This window comes from Halteromyces radiatus (assembly GCF_025201355.1).
Source record: "Halteromyces radiatus strain CBS 162.75 chromosome Unknown BX664scaffold_1, whole genome shotgun sequence".
Taxonomy (NCBI): domain Eukaryota; kingdom Fungi; phylum Mucoromycota; class Mucoromycetes; order Mucorales; family Cunninghamellaceae; genus Halteromyces; species Halteromyces radiatus.
The window spans coordinates 2,079,074-2,094,677 of record NW_026251687.1 but is presented as its reverse complement, the minus strand read 5'-3'; the positions used below and the strand labels follow the sequence as shown (position 1 = coordinate 2,094,677).

The window sequence follows — 15,604 nt, the reverse complement described above, 5'->3', positions numbered from 1 at the left end:
GACTGTAGATTTTCTTTGGAAGGTGTGGATTATAGATTCTTTTTGGAAAATGTGGATTATAGATTCGATTGGAAGGTGTGGATTATAGTTTTTTTTTTTTTTTTTTTTTGAAAGAATATGGACTATTGATTTGACGAAAAGATGTGGATTATACATTTGATTGGAAGATGTTGATTATTGGTTTGATGGAAAGGTGTGGATTATTATTTTTTTTTTTTTTTTTGTTTTTGAGGGAGGCGTGAATTATTGATTTGATGGAAAGATGTGGACTACAGATTATCTTTTTAGAGGATGTTTTCATTAATCATCAATCATCATCACTAACATCGTCAAGAGGAGGAGAAAATAATTTATTGCTTTATTGGATATTGAATATATTATAAAAAAAAAACTATAGAAGGACGTCGCGATATACAATATTGGCAGTTTGTGGTTGAGAATTGCGAACTGGTTGTGGGGTTGCCGCTCGAAGATTTGACGGATCTCTTGATCGTGAGAGAGAGCTACATACAGTTGTCCATGGGCAAACACTTGATCTTTCAGATACAGCATCATGAAAGTAAATCTATCGTAAAAAAAAAAAAAAAAAAAAAGAGGTTAGTGGATGATGATTTGATTTAAAAATATTAAATTTATATACTTGCCTGAGAAAAATTGAAACTACGAGCAGAGGTTTAAGGATTAATACTTGTCTCTTATTCACAACCGGATGTCTTTTTTTTATCTTATTGGTTGGTAACGAAAAAAAAAATACATACTAACTTCGCATTTCTTTTTTCTTTAATTCGGTAATATTGCAACCTTGCGTTATATTGGTATGAATACAGAGAATGATCAGCAGGTATCCTAATCTCAATAATGTTTGTAGTTTCAACAACATAAACAGTGATCAGTATCGATCGACTATCTATCACGGATATACCAGGTTTATTCACCAACGTCGATAAATATCCGTGATATATTATCCGTCAGCATCGGTGGGTACTGTACATAAACGGCATCATCATCACGATCTTTGTGAGCATGATAAATTGTTCACAGTAGGACTTATAGGCAAATGTGTCGTATCTAGACTGATATTGTGTAACTTTAAGATCTCAGCTTCTTGTCATTTAAGATTGGATTGGAATAGTTTTTTCTCTTTTTTCTCTCTCATTCAATTCTTATTGAAAAAAACTTACCAACAGTCTCATCGTATTCTCGATTTGTCTTTATTATCATTTTTTGTTTTATTTTAATCCAATCAACTATCTTAAAATGGTATATTTACAGCTATCACATATAATTCTTATTCTCCTTCTCTTGCTTTATTGTTTAGTGTGTCATCGAATTTTTTTTTCACCATTCCACTATATGATTTGTTACAGACAGTACGAATAAGGCAAGACGAAAAAAAAAGATAAGTGTTGTGTTTCTAACATCAACCTTCCTCTTTTTTTTTATCATCTTAAGTAAATCATGCAGCGAGTCTGAGTCAGAATTACCTTTATTTTATTTATTTACGTCTCCTTGTTTTTCTTTTGTTTTTTTATCACTTTTTTTATCACTTTCTCTTCTTCTCTTTTTCTTCCTCGTCATCACGACCTTTTGTTACGGTAGTTAGTCTCTCCTTGTTTAGTTTAGAGTATCAATATATTGTTTTATTTCTATAATGTAATATTGTGGAAAGACATGGTAAATAATAATAATAATAATAATAATAAAGAGAATTCTACATAGGTTTATCACTAAATACTTGATTTTTTTTTCTAGCTTTACCTAAAGATCGTCAAACTTTGTTATACAGTGCAACATTCCCCAAAGAAATTCAATTATTGGCAAGAGACTTTTTACGACCTGGTCATTTGTTTTTGCGAGTTGGTCGTGTTGGTGGAACCACTACTAATATGACTCAAAAGGTTTGAATAAAATGAATAGAAAGAAGAAGATGATATAGAAAAACGCTTAACAAGATTCTTTTTTTTTATGGGAATAGGTGATATTAGATACTATTGAACGGCTACTTATAGAATCATCAGGGTAAGAAGGATATATACAGTATATATCTAAAGAAAAAATCATAGGTAAATAATTTATATGTATATGTTTGATAGGGACGACTCGACTAACCCAGAAGCAAACAAAACGACAGCAACAATCAAATAGCATCATTTCTGTCTTCGATGGTGGCTCCGTTGATATTAGCTGTGGCAAGCCACTTGAAATGTGAAGGACCAGATCAGATTATTGAACGGATGTATTCAACCGGGACGACTACCAGAAAGTGTGATTCACCGTGGCAATCCTTCACTGAATGCTTGGACGTATTCCCTGGAAACTCTCTTTATGAAGTCATCGTCCAGTAAGTCTTTTTATATCAAAAAAAAAAAAAAGGATACATGGACATGTCTTTCTCATACTTTTTTTTTTGATCATCTATAGGGATTTCTACTATTTGAACGTATACCAAGTGATTATTAACTTGTCTACTGTTGGAGAAAAACCTTTTTCGCCTCTTTAATTAATTTTTTTTATTTTTATTTCCTTCTTGTCCTTTTTCCCTCTCTCAGGCCTTTTTCCTGTTACACGCTTCCTTATTGATGATTATAATTTTTTTATAAATAGTGTAGACTTTTAGTTTTTTTTTTTTTTAGTCGTCAATCTTTAAAATAAAAAAAGAAAAATATTATTTTATCAAATATAAATCACTTTGGCCACTCTATTGGAAATAATCATCCATTGGTTTTAATTATATTAACAATCATCACATTTATTATTATTATTTTTTTTATATACCAATTCATCAAGACATTTGGTATCTTTTATTTATTTTCTTTTATCTGATCATCATTTACTGTTATTGCAAACATCCATCCATTTCCTTATTTGGATCATTTTATTTTTTTCAAAATACGTTTTATTACTTTTTTATAAAAGTAACTGGTGCTCACAAATACAAACCATCCTAAATATTATTATATTAATAATAATATCCATCTATCAAGTTAATCAATCATCCATCCATTTACGAAAAAATACTTAACACTACATATACATCGCAGATCTCTTTTCTCCTATCTAGGCTAGAAAGCATATAATAGGTAGATTTACTGTACCTTTTTTTTTTTTTTTTTTTTGCAATAAACATAATTATTAGGTCAAATAGGTAGAATTTAGGACTTCTATATAGAGTTGAATAAAAATTGGTTTTCTAGGTAGAATTTAGGGTTTCTATGTAGAGCTGAATAAGAAATTGGGTTCCTAGTCCTAATTTGGAAGGAGGGGTTTTGCCCCACAGACTCGCTGAGTGAAAATTATGCATTGCCAAATAATAAAAAAGGACATTTGTTTATTTTTCTTCTTCTTCTTCTTATTTTTATTTTTATCACATTATTGTTCTTTTTTTTTTTTTCTTTCTGTTATATGTTTACCTTTTAAGACAAATCAAAGTAAGGTATGGAAATAATAATAATAAAAGATTGTCTATACATATATTCATTGTATTCATGAACTGACTGAATCATTCTTTTTTGTAGTGTGTTTATACCGTTTAGTTAAAACAAGTGTACACAAGTATCCTTAACCTGTTATATTAGTTATGTTTAATAAGGTAAATCCATTTCATTATGCCACCAACGTTATATGATATTGATCTCTTTTTTTTTATTTGAATCTATACTCTAAATACAAATATGACGACTAAAGTAAGACAAACAAAAAAAAAAGATAATGATACTGTTGTTTTATAACCTTTTCTTCTTTTTATACACGAATCATTCCAACCTCTTTGCTATATCCTTTTCTCTATGTGCTTTTACAGACACTCACTCTTATTAATTGTAAGTTTCAAAAACAAGTTCTTTTCCTCTTCTTATTTCTAACTTTACTTTTCTTCTTTTTTTCTTTTATACGCGTTCTTTCGACCTTGATGTTTTTACTATAACATCTGTCCATCTAGGATTATCGTTCTTTCTTCTTCTCATCCTTCTTACTTGCCACCCTGGACAATGACTATTACTGAATATACGTCTGAAAGAAAGAAAGAAATCTAGATACATGAAGATTGATCATTATAGTTTCATGTCAATAAGATACTACGAGAAGTGGCTATCTGTCTGGATCAGCGAAATGGATGAACAGGATATTTTATAGGATTCAATTGGATTCGACTTACAATCAATTAGAGATATCCTTCTTGGTCTTTTTATCTTATTCTGGCTTAAAGCGTTAGTGATTCTTTTTACTATCACATTTAGTATACAATTATACACATTTACATTCTTTTTGTTTAATAAAATTATATTCATTGTCACTATTTACAATCATCACTTTTTTTTTTAATGTTATCTATCATTTCCTTTCAAACAACTGTTTGTGTGCCTGTGTTCCTTAAATAAATTAAATGATATGAAAAAAAGAAATATATTATGAAGTCGTTCTGTTTTTCATATATTTTTTATCACTTTTTCTTTAATATTAAAAACTAAGCTTACTTCTTTGTAAATACTTTATTCTCATTAGTACATTACAACATATTCTTTCTCTCTATTATATATTACTTTGGCACATTGCCTTTACTTAGTCGGACTTTTCGTTTCATTTTTATTTATTTCGTTTCCTAGCAATTTTCTTTTTCTACCTTCTCTTTCCTTTTCTCCACGCTTTTTTTTTTTTTTTTTTTTTACTCCTCCGCACTTTGTTCGTGTCTCCATATTGGCTCATGATAGGTAACATATAAAATACAATGACAGAAATGGATTCTTATTTTATTATTGTCAATTTAAAAAAATAAATAAAATAGTAATAATAAAATAAAAAATAGTATAAAATACAATTAGTTACTTGTTTTATAGTTAATTCATTCTAGTGTCTACAATTTCAAGACCTCTTTTTGGTTGGACTCTCTCTTTCTTCGGATTCCATTGCACAGCCAATGCAATTCATTTATGCACAAGTACTTTTGAAGGTCCTTTTTACTGCTTGGTTAGTCTTCCTTATGATATTTCAAAATTTCTTTTCTACTTGTTTGGACTCTTTGTCTCCCATCTGTCGCTCATTGTGGTGATGTTCTCTTCAATATCTCTTTGCTATTTGGTTGGACTCTTTCTCTATGTTGTTTTTTGTATCTGTAGATATCAAGATTGTCGCCTGTACAACCAAACTAGTAAGTTGCACAAAAAGAAGAAAAAGGATCAACCGATATTACATACAATCACTTGCTTCTTTTTTTTTTAGATCCTTCTTTTTATTGTATTGTTATTGATACATTGACACTGGCGCATGATCCAAGGTAATATGTATATGTAAAAGAAGAAAAAAAATGAATAACATCGACGGATTGCTACTCATTTTGTTGATTCTTTGTTGTCTGTTAGGTATCAGAATAGTGGTCTATACAGTCAATTGTCGGATGGTCATCATTACTTTATACTTAGCTTTTGGTCAGACGAAGATCATGGTGTATTGATCTTTGTTTGTTTACGGGCAATGGACTTGGTCGAGGATGATCAGTCTCTAGAATCGTTTATGAATCTAGTGACTGAATTTTGTGCTCAAGTAGGTGGAGGGCAAAATGCAACACGTAGGAAATTCAGTTATTGTCTGTTGATCGTGTTGTTTCTTCCTGGAGTCCTTGTTAAGTCCTGACATTTGCGGTATTTGGTTTGGAAAGATCATTGAAGATCATATCAATGACTGATAGTGGAGCGCTATACGTAAGACGATACAACTATCTTTCTTGATGATCTGAAATTGTCTGATATCTGCATTTGGCGAGCCTTTATTTCTCTCCGAGCCAACTGTTATGATGACATTGGGTTTACTGGTGGTACAAAACGTTCGATGGTGCAGCCAAGGTAACTTGTACATAGAAAAAAGAAAAAAAAAAAAGAAATAAACATTGATGGATTACTACTCATTTTGTTGATTTTATTTGTAACTTGCAAGATTATTGTCTATACAATAACGGTGGCGCAAATATTCAAGGGTATAATCAAGGTAACATGTGCATAGAAAAAAAAAAAGAAAAGAGAGTGATGTTGATGGATTACTATTTGTTAATTTTATCTGTAGGTTGCAAACTATACAATCAAGCCAAGATCGTCTCCCTTCTTCGCTGGAATGACTCTGTTAGACTGCCAATTGAAGGATCCATATCAAATAAAATAATTATACCCAAAGTGGAAGTCATGATCATTATCTTGGAGGTGGCATTAGCTGGTCTTGGTCATGGTTGTGGTCTTAGCCGTACTGGTAAACGTTGTCCTTGTAGTTTAGCTATTTATTACTATAGTTATGAAGTATAGTTATGAAGTATAGTTATGAAGTATAGTTATGAAGTATAGTTATGAAGTATAGTTATGAAGTATAGTTACGTAGTATAGTTATATTAATGAAATAAAGTAACTTTCTTGTCTATAATGATCGATGATTGTATATTGTGTAAAGAAATGAAGTTCTATTATGAAAATACAAAATGAATTTCGGAAATCCGATATTCATTTCGTTTTTTTCCGAAATTCACATTTAATTTACTTTGAAAACGACTTAATGCATTTCAGAAAAATCAGAAATCAAGAACATCTGTACTAAATCGAGTCAGGAAAAAAAAATAAACGTATTCAGGAAAAATAAAGTTTATTTCAGATCTTTTCCCATAGTGAGAGTATTTACAATTAAAATTGGAAGCTCAACTCGATACCATATAGTTTATTGATCTATGAAATAAACTAAAAAGAATCTCACTGACTTATTACTAGTCTCATATTTTTATACATTCAACCTACATACAATTTAACATCCCCTTTCCATCGAATGAATAGTCCATACCTTCTCCCAAAAAAAAAAAAAAAAAAAAAAAACCCATAACCCACACAAATCTTCGATGCCAAAAAGTTTCAGAGAAGCACCAGAGCATTTATTCAATATATACATATAAAGAGGATTATGCATAATACCATTGTTCCCTATACTCAACTATTCTCCCCATCATTCCAGTATCGTCAAAAAAAGTGTTGTCTTCGGTTTATTGAATATATAAAAAAAAATCGTAATTTCACAAAAAGAACATTGTATTCTTCAATTCAGGTTTTATACAACCGAAGGTTGCTAGTTCGTTATTTATCAGTTGGTTTGTGTTATCAGTAACGTTATTCCAATTTTTTCCTTTTTGGTAGTACCTGGCTCTTTCGGCTAAGATTCCTGCGTAGTATACTGGGGCACATATTGAAAGTGCATTGGTCGTTGTTTGACACATATAACACAGACGATAAGTGAGTTCTTGAAGAGCATCGGCAGAAAAATTGTTGTCATCATAAAGTACATGGTAGTGAGCAGGACGAGAGGTTCCTTGAAGACCAGCATGTGATTGTAGATCTAAGAAAAAAATACACATATATAAATATATATATATCAATATATCATCCTAATATATATAATCATTTGAGTAAGTACTTACAAAAATCAAATTCGAAAGGATGTACGATATCAGTATCCACGACAGTACCAGGTTGGCAGTTACCACTTCGATCGGCATCACGGGGTTCAACAGGGAAGAATCGAGCATGATGACGTTTTTGAACAACCACAAATGTAACAGGAGGTTTGTAAGTCTTATCCAAGGAAGCACAAGCAGCATGAATAGCAGCAATTTCGTACTTGAAAACTTGATTAAATTGAGTTTCTGGAATGTCCCCTCTGTAGAACAAAATTTGTTCAGGTTTTCGGCCACAGTTTTGATAGAATGTCTTCAACAGTTCCTTGACCATATTGGCTAAATCAGCTATTATTTCAGTATGATTGACTTGAGGACGGATAGCGGAGGCATATCTTGAGGCATGGGGATCTAGACTTGCCGTCAAACCAACAAGGGTAGGTGTTTTCGTGTCACCAGTATCAGGATGAGCAACATCAGCACCAAAGACTATAGTAGGTTTGCTGGAGATAAAAGGTAATTGAGAATAATCCAAAACCCAATTGACACCACCAAGCTTCATATTCACTTTCAAACTGACATTGGCAATATACGTTCTTTCGGCTTTGGCAACATATTTCGTTTTCACACATTGAGTGGGGATACCAATAACTATATAAAAAGGATATGAGATTATTCGTAAAAATCATCAACATCGTCGTCATCAGTATCACCTTTTCTTTCTCTATGTTTGCTTACCTGTATCACAGACACGCTTGATGTCGGCATAGATTTGAACACCAGTGTTGGGCAAGATACAGAAGATTAATTCAGGTTTAACCTTGGTAGCATTACCAGCTTTCAACCAAGCTTCCTTGAGAGTGCGTTCGACATCGCCTTGAGGATCAGCATGAGTAATTGGTGGTTCAAGATTGATGACATTCTATATTTTTAATCATAAAAGAAATAATAATAGGTGAAAGATTAGTATAAATCATGTTTTCTTCTTTTCTTAAAATAAATAAATAAATAAAAAAGAAACCAACTTACCAAACCTTTATCAATGAACATTTGACCTAGTTCACGAATAAAAAATCGTACCGAACCATCATTGATACTGCTTGCAAAATTGACGACAGACCAAGATTTCAAGGTGGCACCGTTTGCGACTTTCTTACCACTGAGACTCCAAGTACCACCGACAGGAGTAAAACTAGCATCTTCCGAAGAAGCATGAAAAGAGATCTTTGGAGCCGGAAGGACACGAGCATTGACCATGGTCATATCAGGCTTGACGCTGACACCAAATTGTTGAACATACGGATTGTCCTTGTGGTCGAGGATGTCGATACCTTGATTGATCAAGTTGGCACGCGCATTGGGTGTATTCCAAGTAAACTTGATCATTTCACCTTTTTGATAGTCATTCGGTGTCTCTACAGGGCATTGACCAGAAACTACTTCACAAACTTCCATAGGCAAAAAGGTATTCTTCTTGACAACAACACATGGTAAGAAAGGGAAGGCCAAACGTCTGTTGTAAGTGTTTTGAAAGTGTTGAGCAACGGTCACTTCATTTCCAGTATCATCCTTGAATACAGTGTTTTCAGCAGAGGTAGGAGTGAGCTTGTTAATCTTGTACTTCAATCGTTTTTCAGCACCACGATGGACAACAACGATCTTGAGATTCTTGAGTATTTTTTCAACTTTGATACGTTCACGGTCAGGAATACCACGACGAAGTTCACCAAGACTGTGGCGGCCAAGTAGTTTGGGTAACATTTTGTGAAGAGGACCAGGTTGATAGAAAGCGATGGAGCTAACACCAATATTGACCATCATTTTGCCTATAAACAGTAAAGAATGAAATATTAACAAAAATCTTAGGATTTTTTTTTCTTTACCTTGAGTAGGGCGAGCATATTGATTGAAGCCTTGCCACACTTCAGCACCATTGGGTAATGGACGTTTACCTTGGGGAGTATAAAAGGATCGACCCATGGTAGTATAATAGATATATGGAAAGTAATGAAACAATGTGTCAAGGACTCTAATGGCTGTAGAGTGGTTTTAGAGAAGAAGAGGATAAAAAAGGGAAAAGAAGTTAATAAAAAGAAAAGGAGATAATCATAATATTCTTTTTTTTTTTTTTTGTTTTACGTACCCATCAAGCAGTTGTTGGTAATAATAGACTTTCCATCCAAAAGTAATTGTAATTCACTCATGTTGATTACACCTACAGGCTTGATTTTTAACTTGAAAACACCTCTAGAACGATTTCCTTGTTGAAGGTTGACCTATAACAAGAATAAAAATGATGGATATGAATGAACCAATAAAAAAAAAGAGTGATCAAAAAAATATAATAATGTTGGGGGTGAAATATTAAGCATATGATAAAATGTACGTCATTTTTTTTATTTACTTACTTCAAAAGAAATACCAAGATTATCATCACCACATTTGAGAGGTTTTGGAGAAAAGAGATTTGCACGACCATCAAAGACCGGTTTGATCTTGTTGAGGAAAGCTCGACCTTTGAGACTATCTTCAAAACATTGCCACAACTTTTTTCGAACAGGTAGAGATGTACCCTCCGGTAGGAATTGAATATTCAAGTGTTGTATATTTTGAGTTGGAATACTAGTCATTTCAAAGAAATTGCTTCGTACACGTACTTGTTTACCAACTGTGCCAGTATTGGGACGCATAATAAGTTCAGTCAAATCTCTGTTGGATGCTTGAGCCATGATGTTCGTTTATAAGGTGTATAAAAAAAAAAAAAGTGAAGAAAAAAGAAAGATAGAGAAAGAAAGAAAAAAAAAAAGTGAAGAAAAAAGAAAGATAGAGAAAGAAAGAAAGAAAAAAAAAGTGAAGAAAAAAAAAAAGAAAGATAGAGAAAGAAAGAAAAAATTCATTAATTTTACATGTCTAGGTGGTCGGAGCCAGTTTAAAAAAATCCTGCAAATCAAATTAACCAATCGTAAGAAATCACATAGGTTTAAGTTGCTTTTTTTGAATTGATTTTTATTGATTAACATCATAATGATGATGATGATAATGATATTAGAATAAGCACCTTCAAGTGAATGTTTTTATCACTTATTTCCTATTCCTTGTATTCATTAAACTTTGAATAACTATAGTAAAGAAAGATTACGAACGAATATGAGCCGTAACTGAATATCCAAAAAAGGAAATCCTCAATCCATGGCTCAGCGTTATGTAAATTATTTTCTCATACTTTCTTTTTCCTTTCCTATCGCTACTATTATAGACATCTTTTCTATTTTGCATAGAAAGTAAGGCAGATGACACTAAAAAAGAAAGAAAAAGACATTATATATTCATTTTATATTATTTGCTATAGGTATATGACTCATGATTTTCTACAAATAACTCCGACTGCAACGCGCATATTGACAAGCAAGTGAAATCCTTAATTGCTTCTCTTTCTTTCGCTTTTTTCTTTTTCTTTTTGAACTCTTTCACCAAAGGATGCTTATACTCCATGGAACAATTGATTGAAAAAAGAACGCATTACGATGGTATGACTGTACACGAAATCATTATGTATAAGAAACTATTTAAACAACAACAACAACGTAACGGTAAGCGTGATCACAATTGAAACAACAATGTTGTCTTTTTTTTTTTTTTTTTTTTTTTGTTACTGAGTTACTTTTTTTTTTTTTTTTTTTGCCTTTTACAAATATAGCACAGCAACCCCATCAAGGTGATGAAGAAGATGATGACAATAGTGATGTTGACGGTGATGACAATAGTGATATTGACAGTGAAGATCATGAAGGTAAGAAATATTAGAAATAAAAGCAAAATATTATTGTGAGGCTACTGGCTTAACTTTTTTTTTTTTTTTTACTTCAACAGGTGATGATGGTGACCATGATGGCGATAACTATGCTGCTGCTTCTTCCTCTACTGCAACACGTTCAACAGTTTCAAAACAGTTATCAGGGAACAAGCGTAAAAGACAACAATCTCGGCAAGAAAAATCAAAGAAAAAACAAGCGTCCATTGTTCGGAAGCAATCATCATCCAAGCACTCTCTGACACCCTGCCCGGTATGCCTAGAAAAACGTCGATTTGACACCGCCTACTCTCACTCAAGATCTACAAGCAAATTATGCCCGTTCCGACAGCCAAGCAGAAAAGAACGACTACGGCAGCAAGTGGGACAAACAATGACCGTATGTAGAAAGATTGGACTGAACTCACTATTATCTATTGACAATCCTGATCACAAACAATTACTCATTGATCGACTGAACGATGTGGCTACATATGCTCGCGATGTTATTGTGAAATTACACCTTTTTATAACTTACTTTGTATACCACAAGCTCAATGATGGAGAAATCATCAACAAACAAATCTTCACCAAAAGCTTTTTTTATTCGGTATTTCAAATCGTTACTGGCGGCACCATCACCACGAACAACACCATTGATCATCATTTGGCAGAAGAAATCCGACGACAATACAATAGCATGAACCCCACTGAAGCGCAGGTGCAACGATTCAAAGTCAAAAAGATCCATGGCGGCAATGGATATTCCGAAGTCATCTCATCACTATTGGACCAGTATGTTTCGGCCTTTGTGAATAGAATCGAAAGTGACATGACACAGTGGATGGCGAATCAATATTCCTTACATGTTCGTCATCAATTACAACAACATCAACGTCAGCCACCATCTCAACCACCTCAACATCAAGAGCAAGAATCTCAAGATCAAGTAAGTGACGATAAATAGATAGGTTATAAGACTAAAAATGAAAACTTACATGGAATTTGTGATTATTATTTTTTTCAATTTCCTAGACTCTGAGCAAAGTGGATGCAGACAAACTTGGGCTATATATTCTTGAAACTGTCATGCACAATCCTGATTTCCCGCCACGATTACCAAAAATACTTTCTGATGGTGAAAACGATGTCCTCAAAGAATGCGTCGCTACAGTTTTGGATGAAGCCCGTGTTGATCTATTAGTGATATATAATCTGGCCAACTTGGAAGCGCATATGGATACAAGTCGCCGCCTGCTGGAACGCTGTTATCGTAGTCTCCAAGAACGAATTGTAAACCGCCAAAATGGGATGCGAATTCTTATGCAAAATGGGCTAGATCAGTTACAAGAATTACAGGAAACCTTAGACACCTCAAACAATTTACAACTTCTACCTGGAATCATACGTCTTTCAGAGGTTTTACTAGAAAATCTCATTGGTCATCAACGTTCTGTGCGTCTTATAATGCAAGTGGCAACAAATCTAGGATTACAGGAACTTGTCTCTGGTGATATCAATCAATCTTTTGGTGATCATGTTATACGGCGTTTACAGGACTCTCTTCCTGTGCAACAACAGGCAGTCAATGATAATGATTTAGTTGGAAACAATGATTTGGACGCTTTGAATATTGTAGGAAGCCTGGAAGCCATGGCATTGCAAATACAAGGGTTCAATGACCGGTTGATGGAACAGCAACGTATGTACGATATGATTGATCGCCAATATACAGCCGCTATGGGAAGATATTACGCCAACAACGATCTGGGAAATAGACAAGTGCTTCATGACATTCATCACTATTGCGAACAGAGCAACACAGTCATTATTCAAGAAAATGATCTACCATCGTTGACACCAGCATACATTGCAGGCCATTGTCACTTATTTAGCAAGTACGGATTCAACATTGCAAAGTATATGAATTCATTCAACGAGGATCAAATACGCGTTGCCGGTCTGGTAATGCAAAGTGCTCCACGGTCATGGTGTTACAGCGTCATTCGGGAATTAGAAGAATTCAAGCACATGGGACGACGGCGACGGTCATCTTTGGCGCGATTTTTAGATAAAGCTATCAATAACGACGAACGATTGGATAACTCTAGACTCAATTATCTGTCTCAAGAATCATTGGAAAACCTGGAAACGATCATCACGGATACTAAACATCAAATCAACAATTCCAAAATTTACTTGAATGACCCTGATAACAACGATCAACTTTTTGACGATTGTTTCAAACCTGAGCTACACCATGTCGTAAAACAGCAACGGTTATTTAATCTTGTGCCAAAACCTTCAGTCATGAAAAAATATATCAAGATCTCCAACCAGGTTAGGCTGTCGCTTTTACGTACCCCAGGTCTAGATGTGTACAGAAATGGCGAACAAACTCTTTCTGGTGTTTTGAATCTTTCGAAAATAAAGAAACATAATGATATGGTCTTCGCAGGATTTATTTGGACGGATGGGTTTGCGGTCTCAATTCCATATGACAGACCAATGTCTTTGCAACAATTGCCTCGATTGGTACCAGCTGATTTTGAAGAATGGGAATTGAAGTACTTTACGATATGGGGTGCCGATCCTGGAGTTACAAGCATCTACGTTGCTAGTGATGGTAGTAGTGATGCAGTTTATAATCAAGCAATGAACAATGAGGGTAGGTGGCATTAAATTTTAAACACGTACATCTTTATTTACCTTTTTTTTTTTTTTTTTTTTTTTTTTTTTTTTTTTTTTTTTTACAGGTGCCCATGATGCTTTTCCTACCACGACCACCGATCAGCATGACTCTACTGATGTTAGTCACGCCATCACGGATATCGATACTTCTACCACCACCATCCATCAACATGACTGTACCGATGCTTCTCACATTACCGCCACTTCCCGACATGGCCCTACTGATACTTCCACTAACGCCGCCGCCGTCCATCGACATGACTCTACTGGTGCTCCTCATGCTACCACGGATACTGCTGCTTCATTGTCAAAAATAGTTACCGATTTGTCAAGCCTAGCTTCGAATGTTTCCATACTGGCAAGAAACTCGTGTTCTAGTGGCACTAATTCTCATATTTCTGAACGTATATCATCACTTGCGACAAATGTCTCGTCTCTGGCTTCGGATGCGTCTAATTTAGCAAAGAAGGAAGGTGTAGTCTGTACAGGCAATATAGATCATCAAGGCGATTTGATTGAACCTGGGAATATTGTGATTGTTGGCAGTCTAGCGACATCTGGTAGCATTGAAACGAACGAATCATTGACTGTGAAGGATGCTCTCACTACTGGGGGTAATATCAAGGTTGGAAAGAACATGGTTACTGGCAGTTTAATGGCTTGTGGTACTGTTGAAACGAACGAATCATTGACTGTGAAGGATGCTCTCACTACTGGGGGTAATATCAAGGTTGGAAAGAACATGGTTACTGGCAGTTTAATGGCTTGTGGTACTGTTGAAACGAATGAATCATTGACTGTGAAAGGTGATGTTACGACGATGGAAGACGTCAAGGTGGGAAGAAATATGATCATCGGTGGTAATTTATCCTCAAGTGGCAATATTACTGTTGGACAAAATCTACTGCTTCGCGGCTCTGTATTTGCTGCTGGAAACATTGTTGCTGGGGGCGCCGTCAATACCAATAATTCAGCTGAAGTCACTGTAATTGGCTCAATTCAAGATCACCAGGTATCCGCTACTGATGTCAGTCATACTGTTCCTTTTGACACACCTACTGCTGTCAGCCACACTGATTCCTCTGCTATTGTTAATCCTACTCTCTCCACTGTGCCTGTCGGTAAGTGATCTATGACAATGCAAACATTATTTTACTATTATTTTCTAATGCACCTTCTTTTTTTTTTTTTTTTTTTTGATAGGTGAATCTCATCAAGTACGGCAATTTAGCTTGGCTCAATATTATACTGATGCAGGTTACAAGAAATCCACAGCGAGAATCAATTTAACTAAACCTTCCTCACTACAAGTACTAGAGTCAACCATATCAACGCACCATACTGTAACCATGCAGGGGATACAAGATTACATCGCCACGACGTTGGACGCCTTGGACCCAATGAAAGAATTTTATGACCAAGATGAGATTCGTGGTTTGAAATTTTCAAATTACAAAGGAAGACAGCGCGTAGATGCAGAGATGGTGAACATACTCGTCGATGGCGGTGAAAAGTACAGACCTTATGGAACAAGACGAAGACGAAAACGGAGAACAAAGCGGCGACAACAAAGACATGGACAACAACAAAGACAGCGAAGAGGAGGAAGAAGAAGAAGTAGAAGACACCCTCACAGCGAAGAAAGAAATAAAATGTCGTAAGTTTGTCTGATCGAAAATACACATAAAAATCATACTGATCTTTAATTTTCT

General features: G+C 34.4%; 4 protein-coding genes across 4 annotated transcripts; 3 read left to right on the top strand and 1 right to left on the bottom strand.

The window, feature by feature from the left end:
* Positions 1-830: 830 nt before the first annotated feature.
* On the top strand, positions 831-2,500 carry BX664DRAFT_310244 (uncharacterized protein; the record flags this gene model as incomplete). The annotated part of the gene is made up of 6 exons (XM_051542544.1): positions 831-925; positions 1,670-1,674; positions 1,753-1,898; positions 1,976-2,019; positions 2,114-2,341; positions 2,422-2,500. 6 exons carry the CDS (start codon positions 831-833, stop codon positions 2,498-2,500), a joined length of 597 nt encoding a protein of 198 aa, XP_051404832.1.
* A 2,146-nt stretch (positions 2,501-4,646) lies between these two features.
* BX664DRAFT_381838 (uncharacterized protein) lies at positions 4,647-6,458 on the top strand (the record flags this gene model as incomplete). The annotated part of the gene is made up of 7 exons (XM_051548996.1): positions 4,647-4,706; positions 4,802-5,143; positions 5,215-5,269; positions 5,355-5,560; positions 5,926-5,976; positions 6,052-6,231; positions 6,427-6,458. Exons 2-7 carry the CDS (start codon positions 5,044-5,046, stop codon positions 6,456-6,458), a joined length of 624 nt encoding a protein of 207 aa, XP_051404831.1. The 5' UTR covers positions 4,647-4,706; positions 4,802-5,043.
* Positions 6,459-7,033: 575 nt separating this feature from the next.
* BX664DRAFT_368144 (Piwi domain-containing protein) lies at positions 7,034-10,150 on the bottom strand (the record flags this gene model as incomplete). The annotated part of the gene is made up of 7 exons (XM_051548582.1): positions 9,820-10,150; positions 9,555-9,687; positions 9,295-9,447; positions 8,441-9,237; positions 8,150-8,333; positions 7,436-8,062; positions 7,034-7,353 (listed from the first exon to the last, which is right to left on the bottom strand). Exons 1-7 carry the CDS (start codon positions 10,138-10,140, stop codon positions 7,034-7,036), a joined length of 2,535 nt encoding a protein of 844 aa, XP_051404830.1. The 5' UTR covers positions 10,141-10,150.
* A 714-nt stretch (positions 10,151-10,864) lies between these two features.
* Positions 10,865-15,246, top strand: BX664DRAFT_17251 (uncharacterized protein). Its single transcript, XM_051539994.1, has 6 exons — positions 10,865-11,001; positions 11,109-11,201; positions 11,282-12,150; positions 12,237-13,869; positions 13,958-15,017; positions 15,096-15,246. Exons 1-6 carry the CDS (start codon positions 10,902-10,904, stop codon positions 15,097-15,099), a joined length of 3,759 nt encoding a protein of 1,252 aa, XP_051404829.1. The 5' UTR covers positions 10,865-10,901; the 3' UTR covers positions 15,100-15,246.
* The last annotated feature ends 358 nt before the right edge of the window (positions 15,247-15,604 follow it).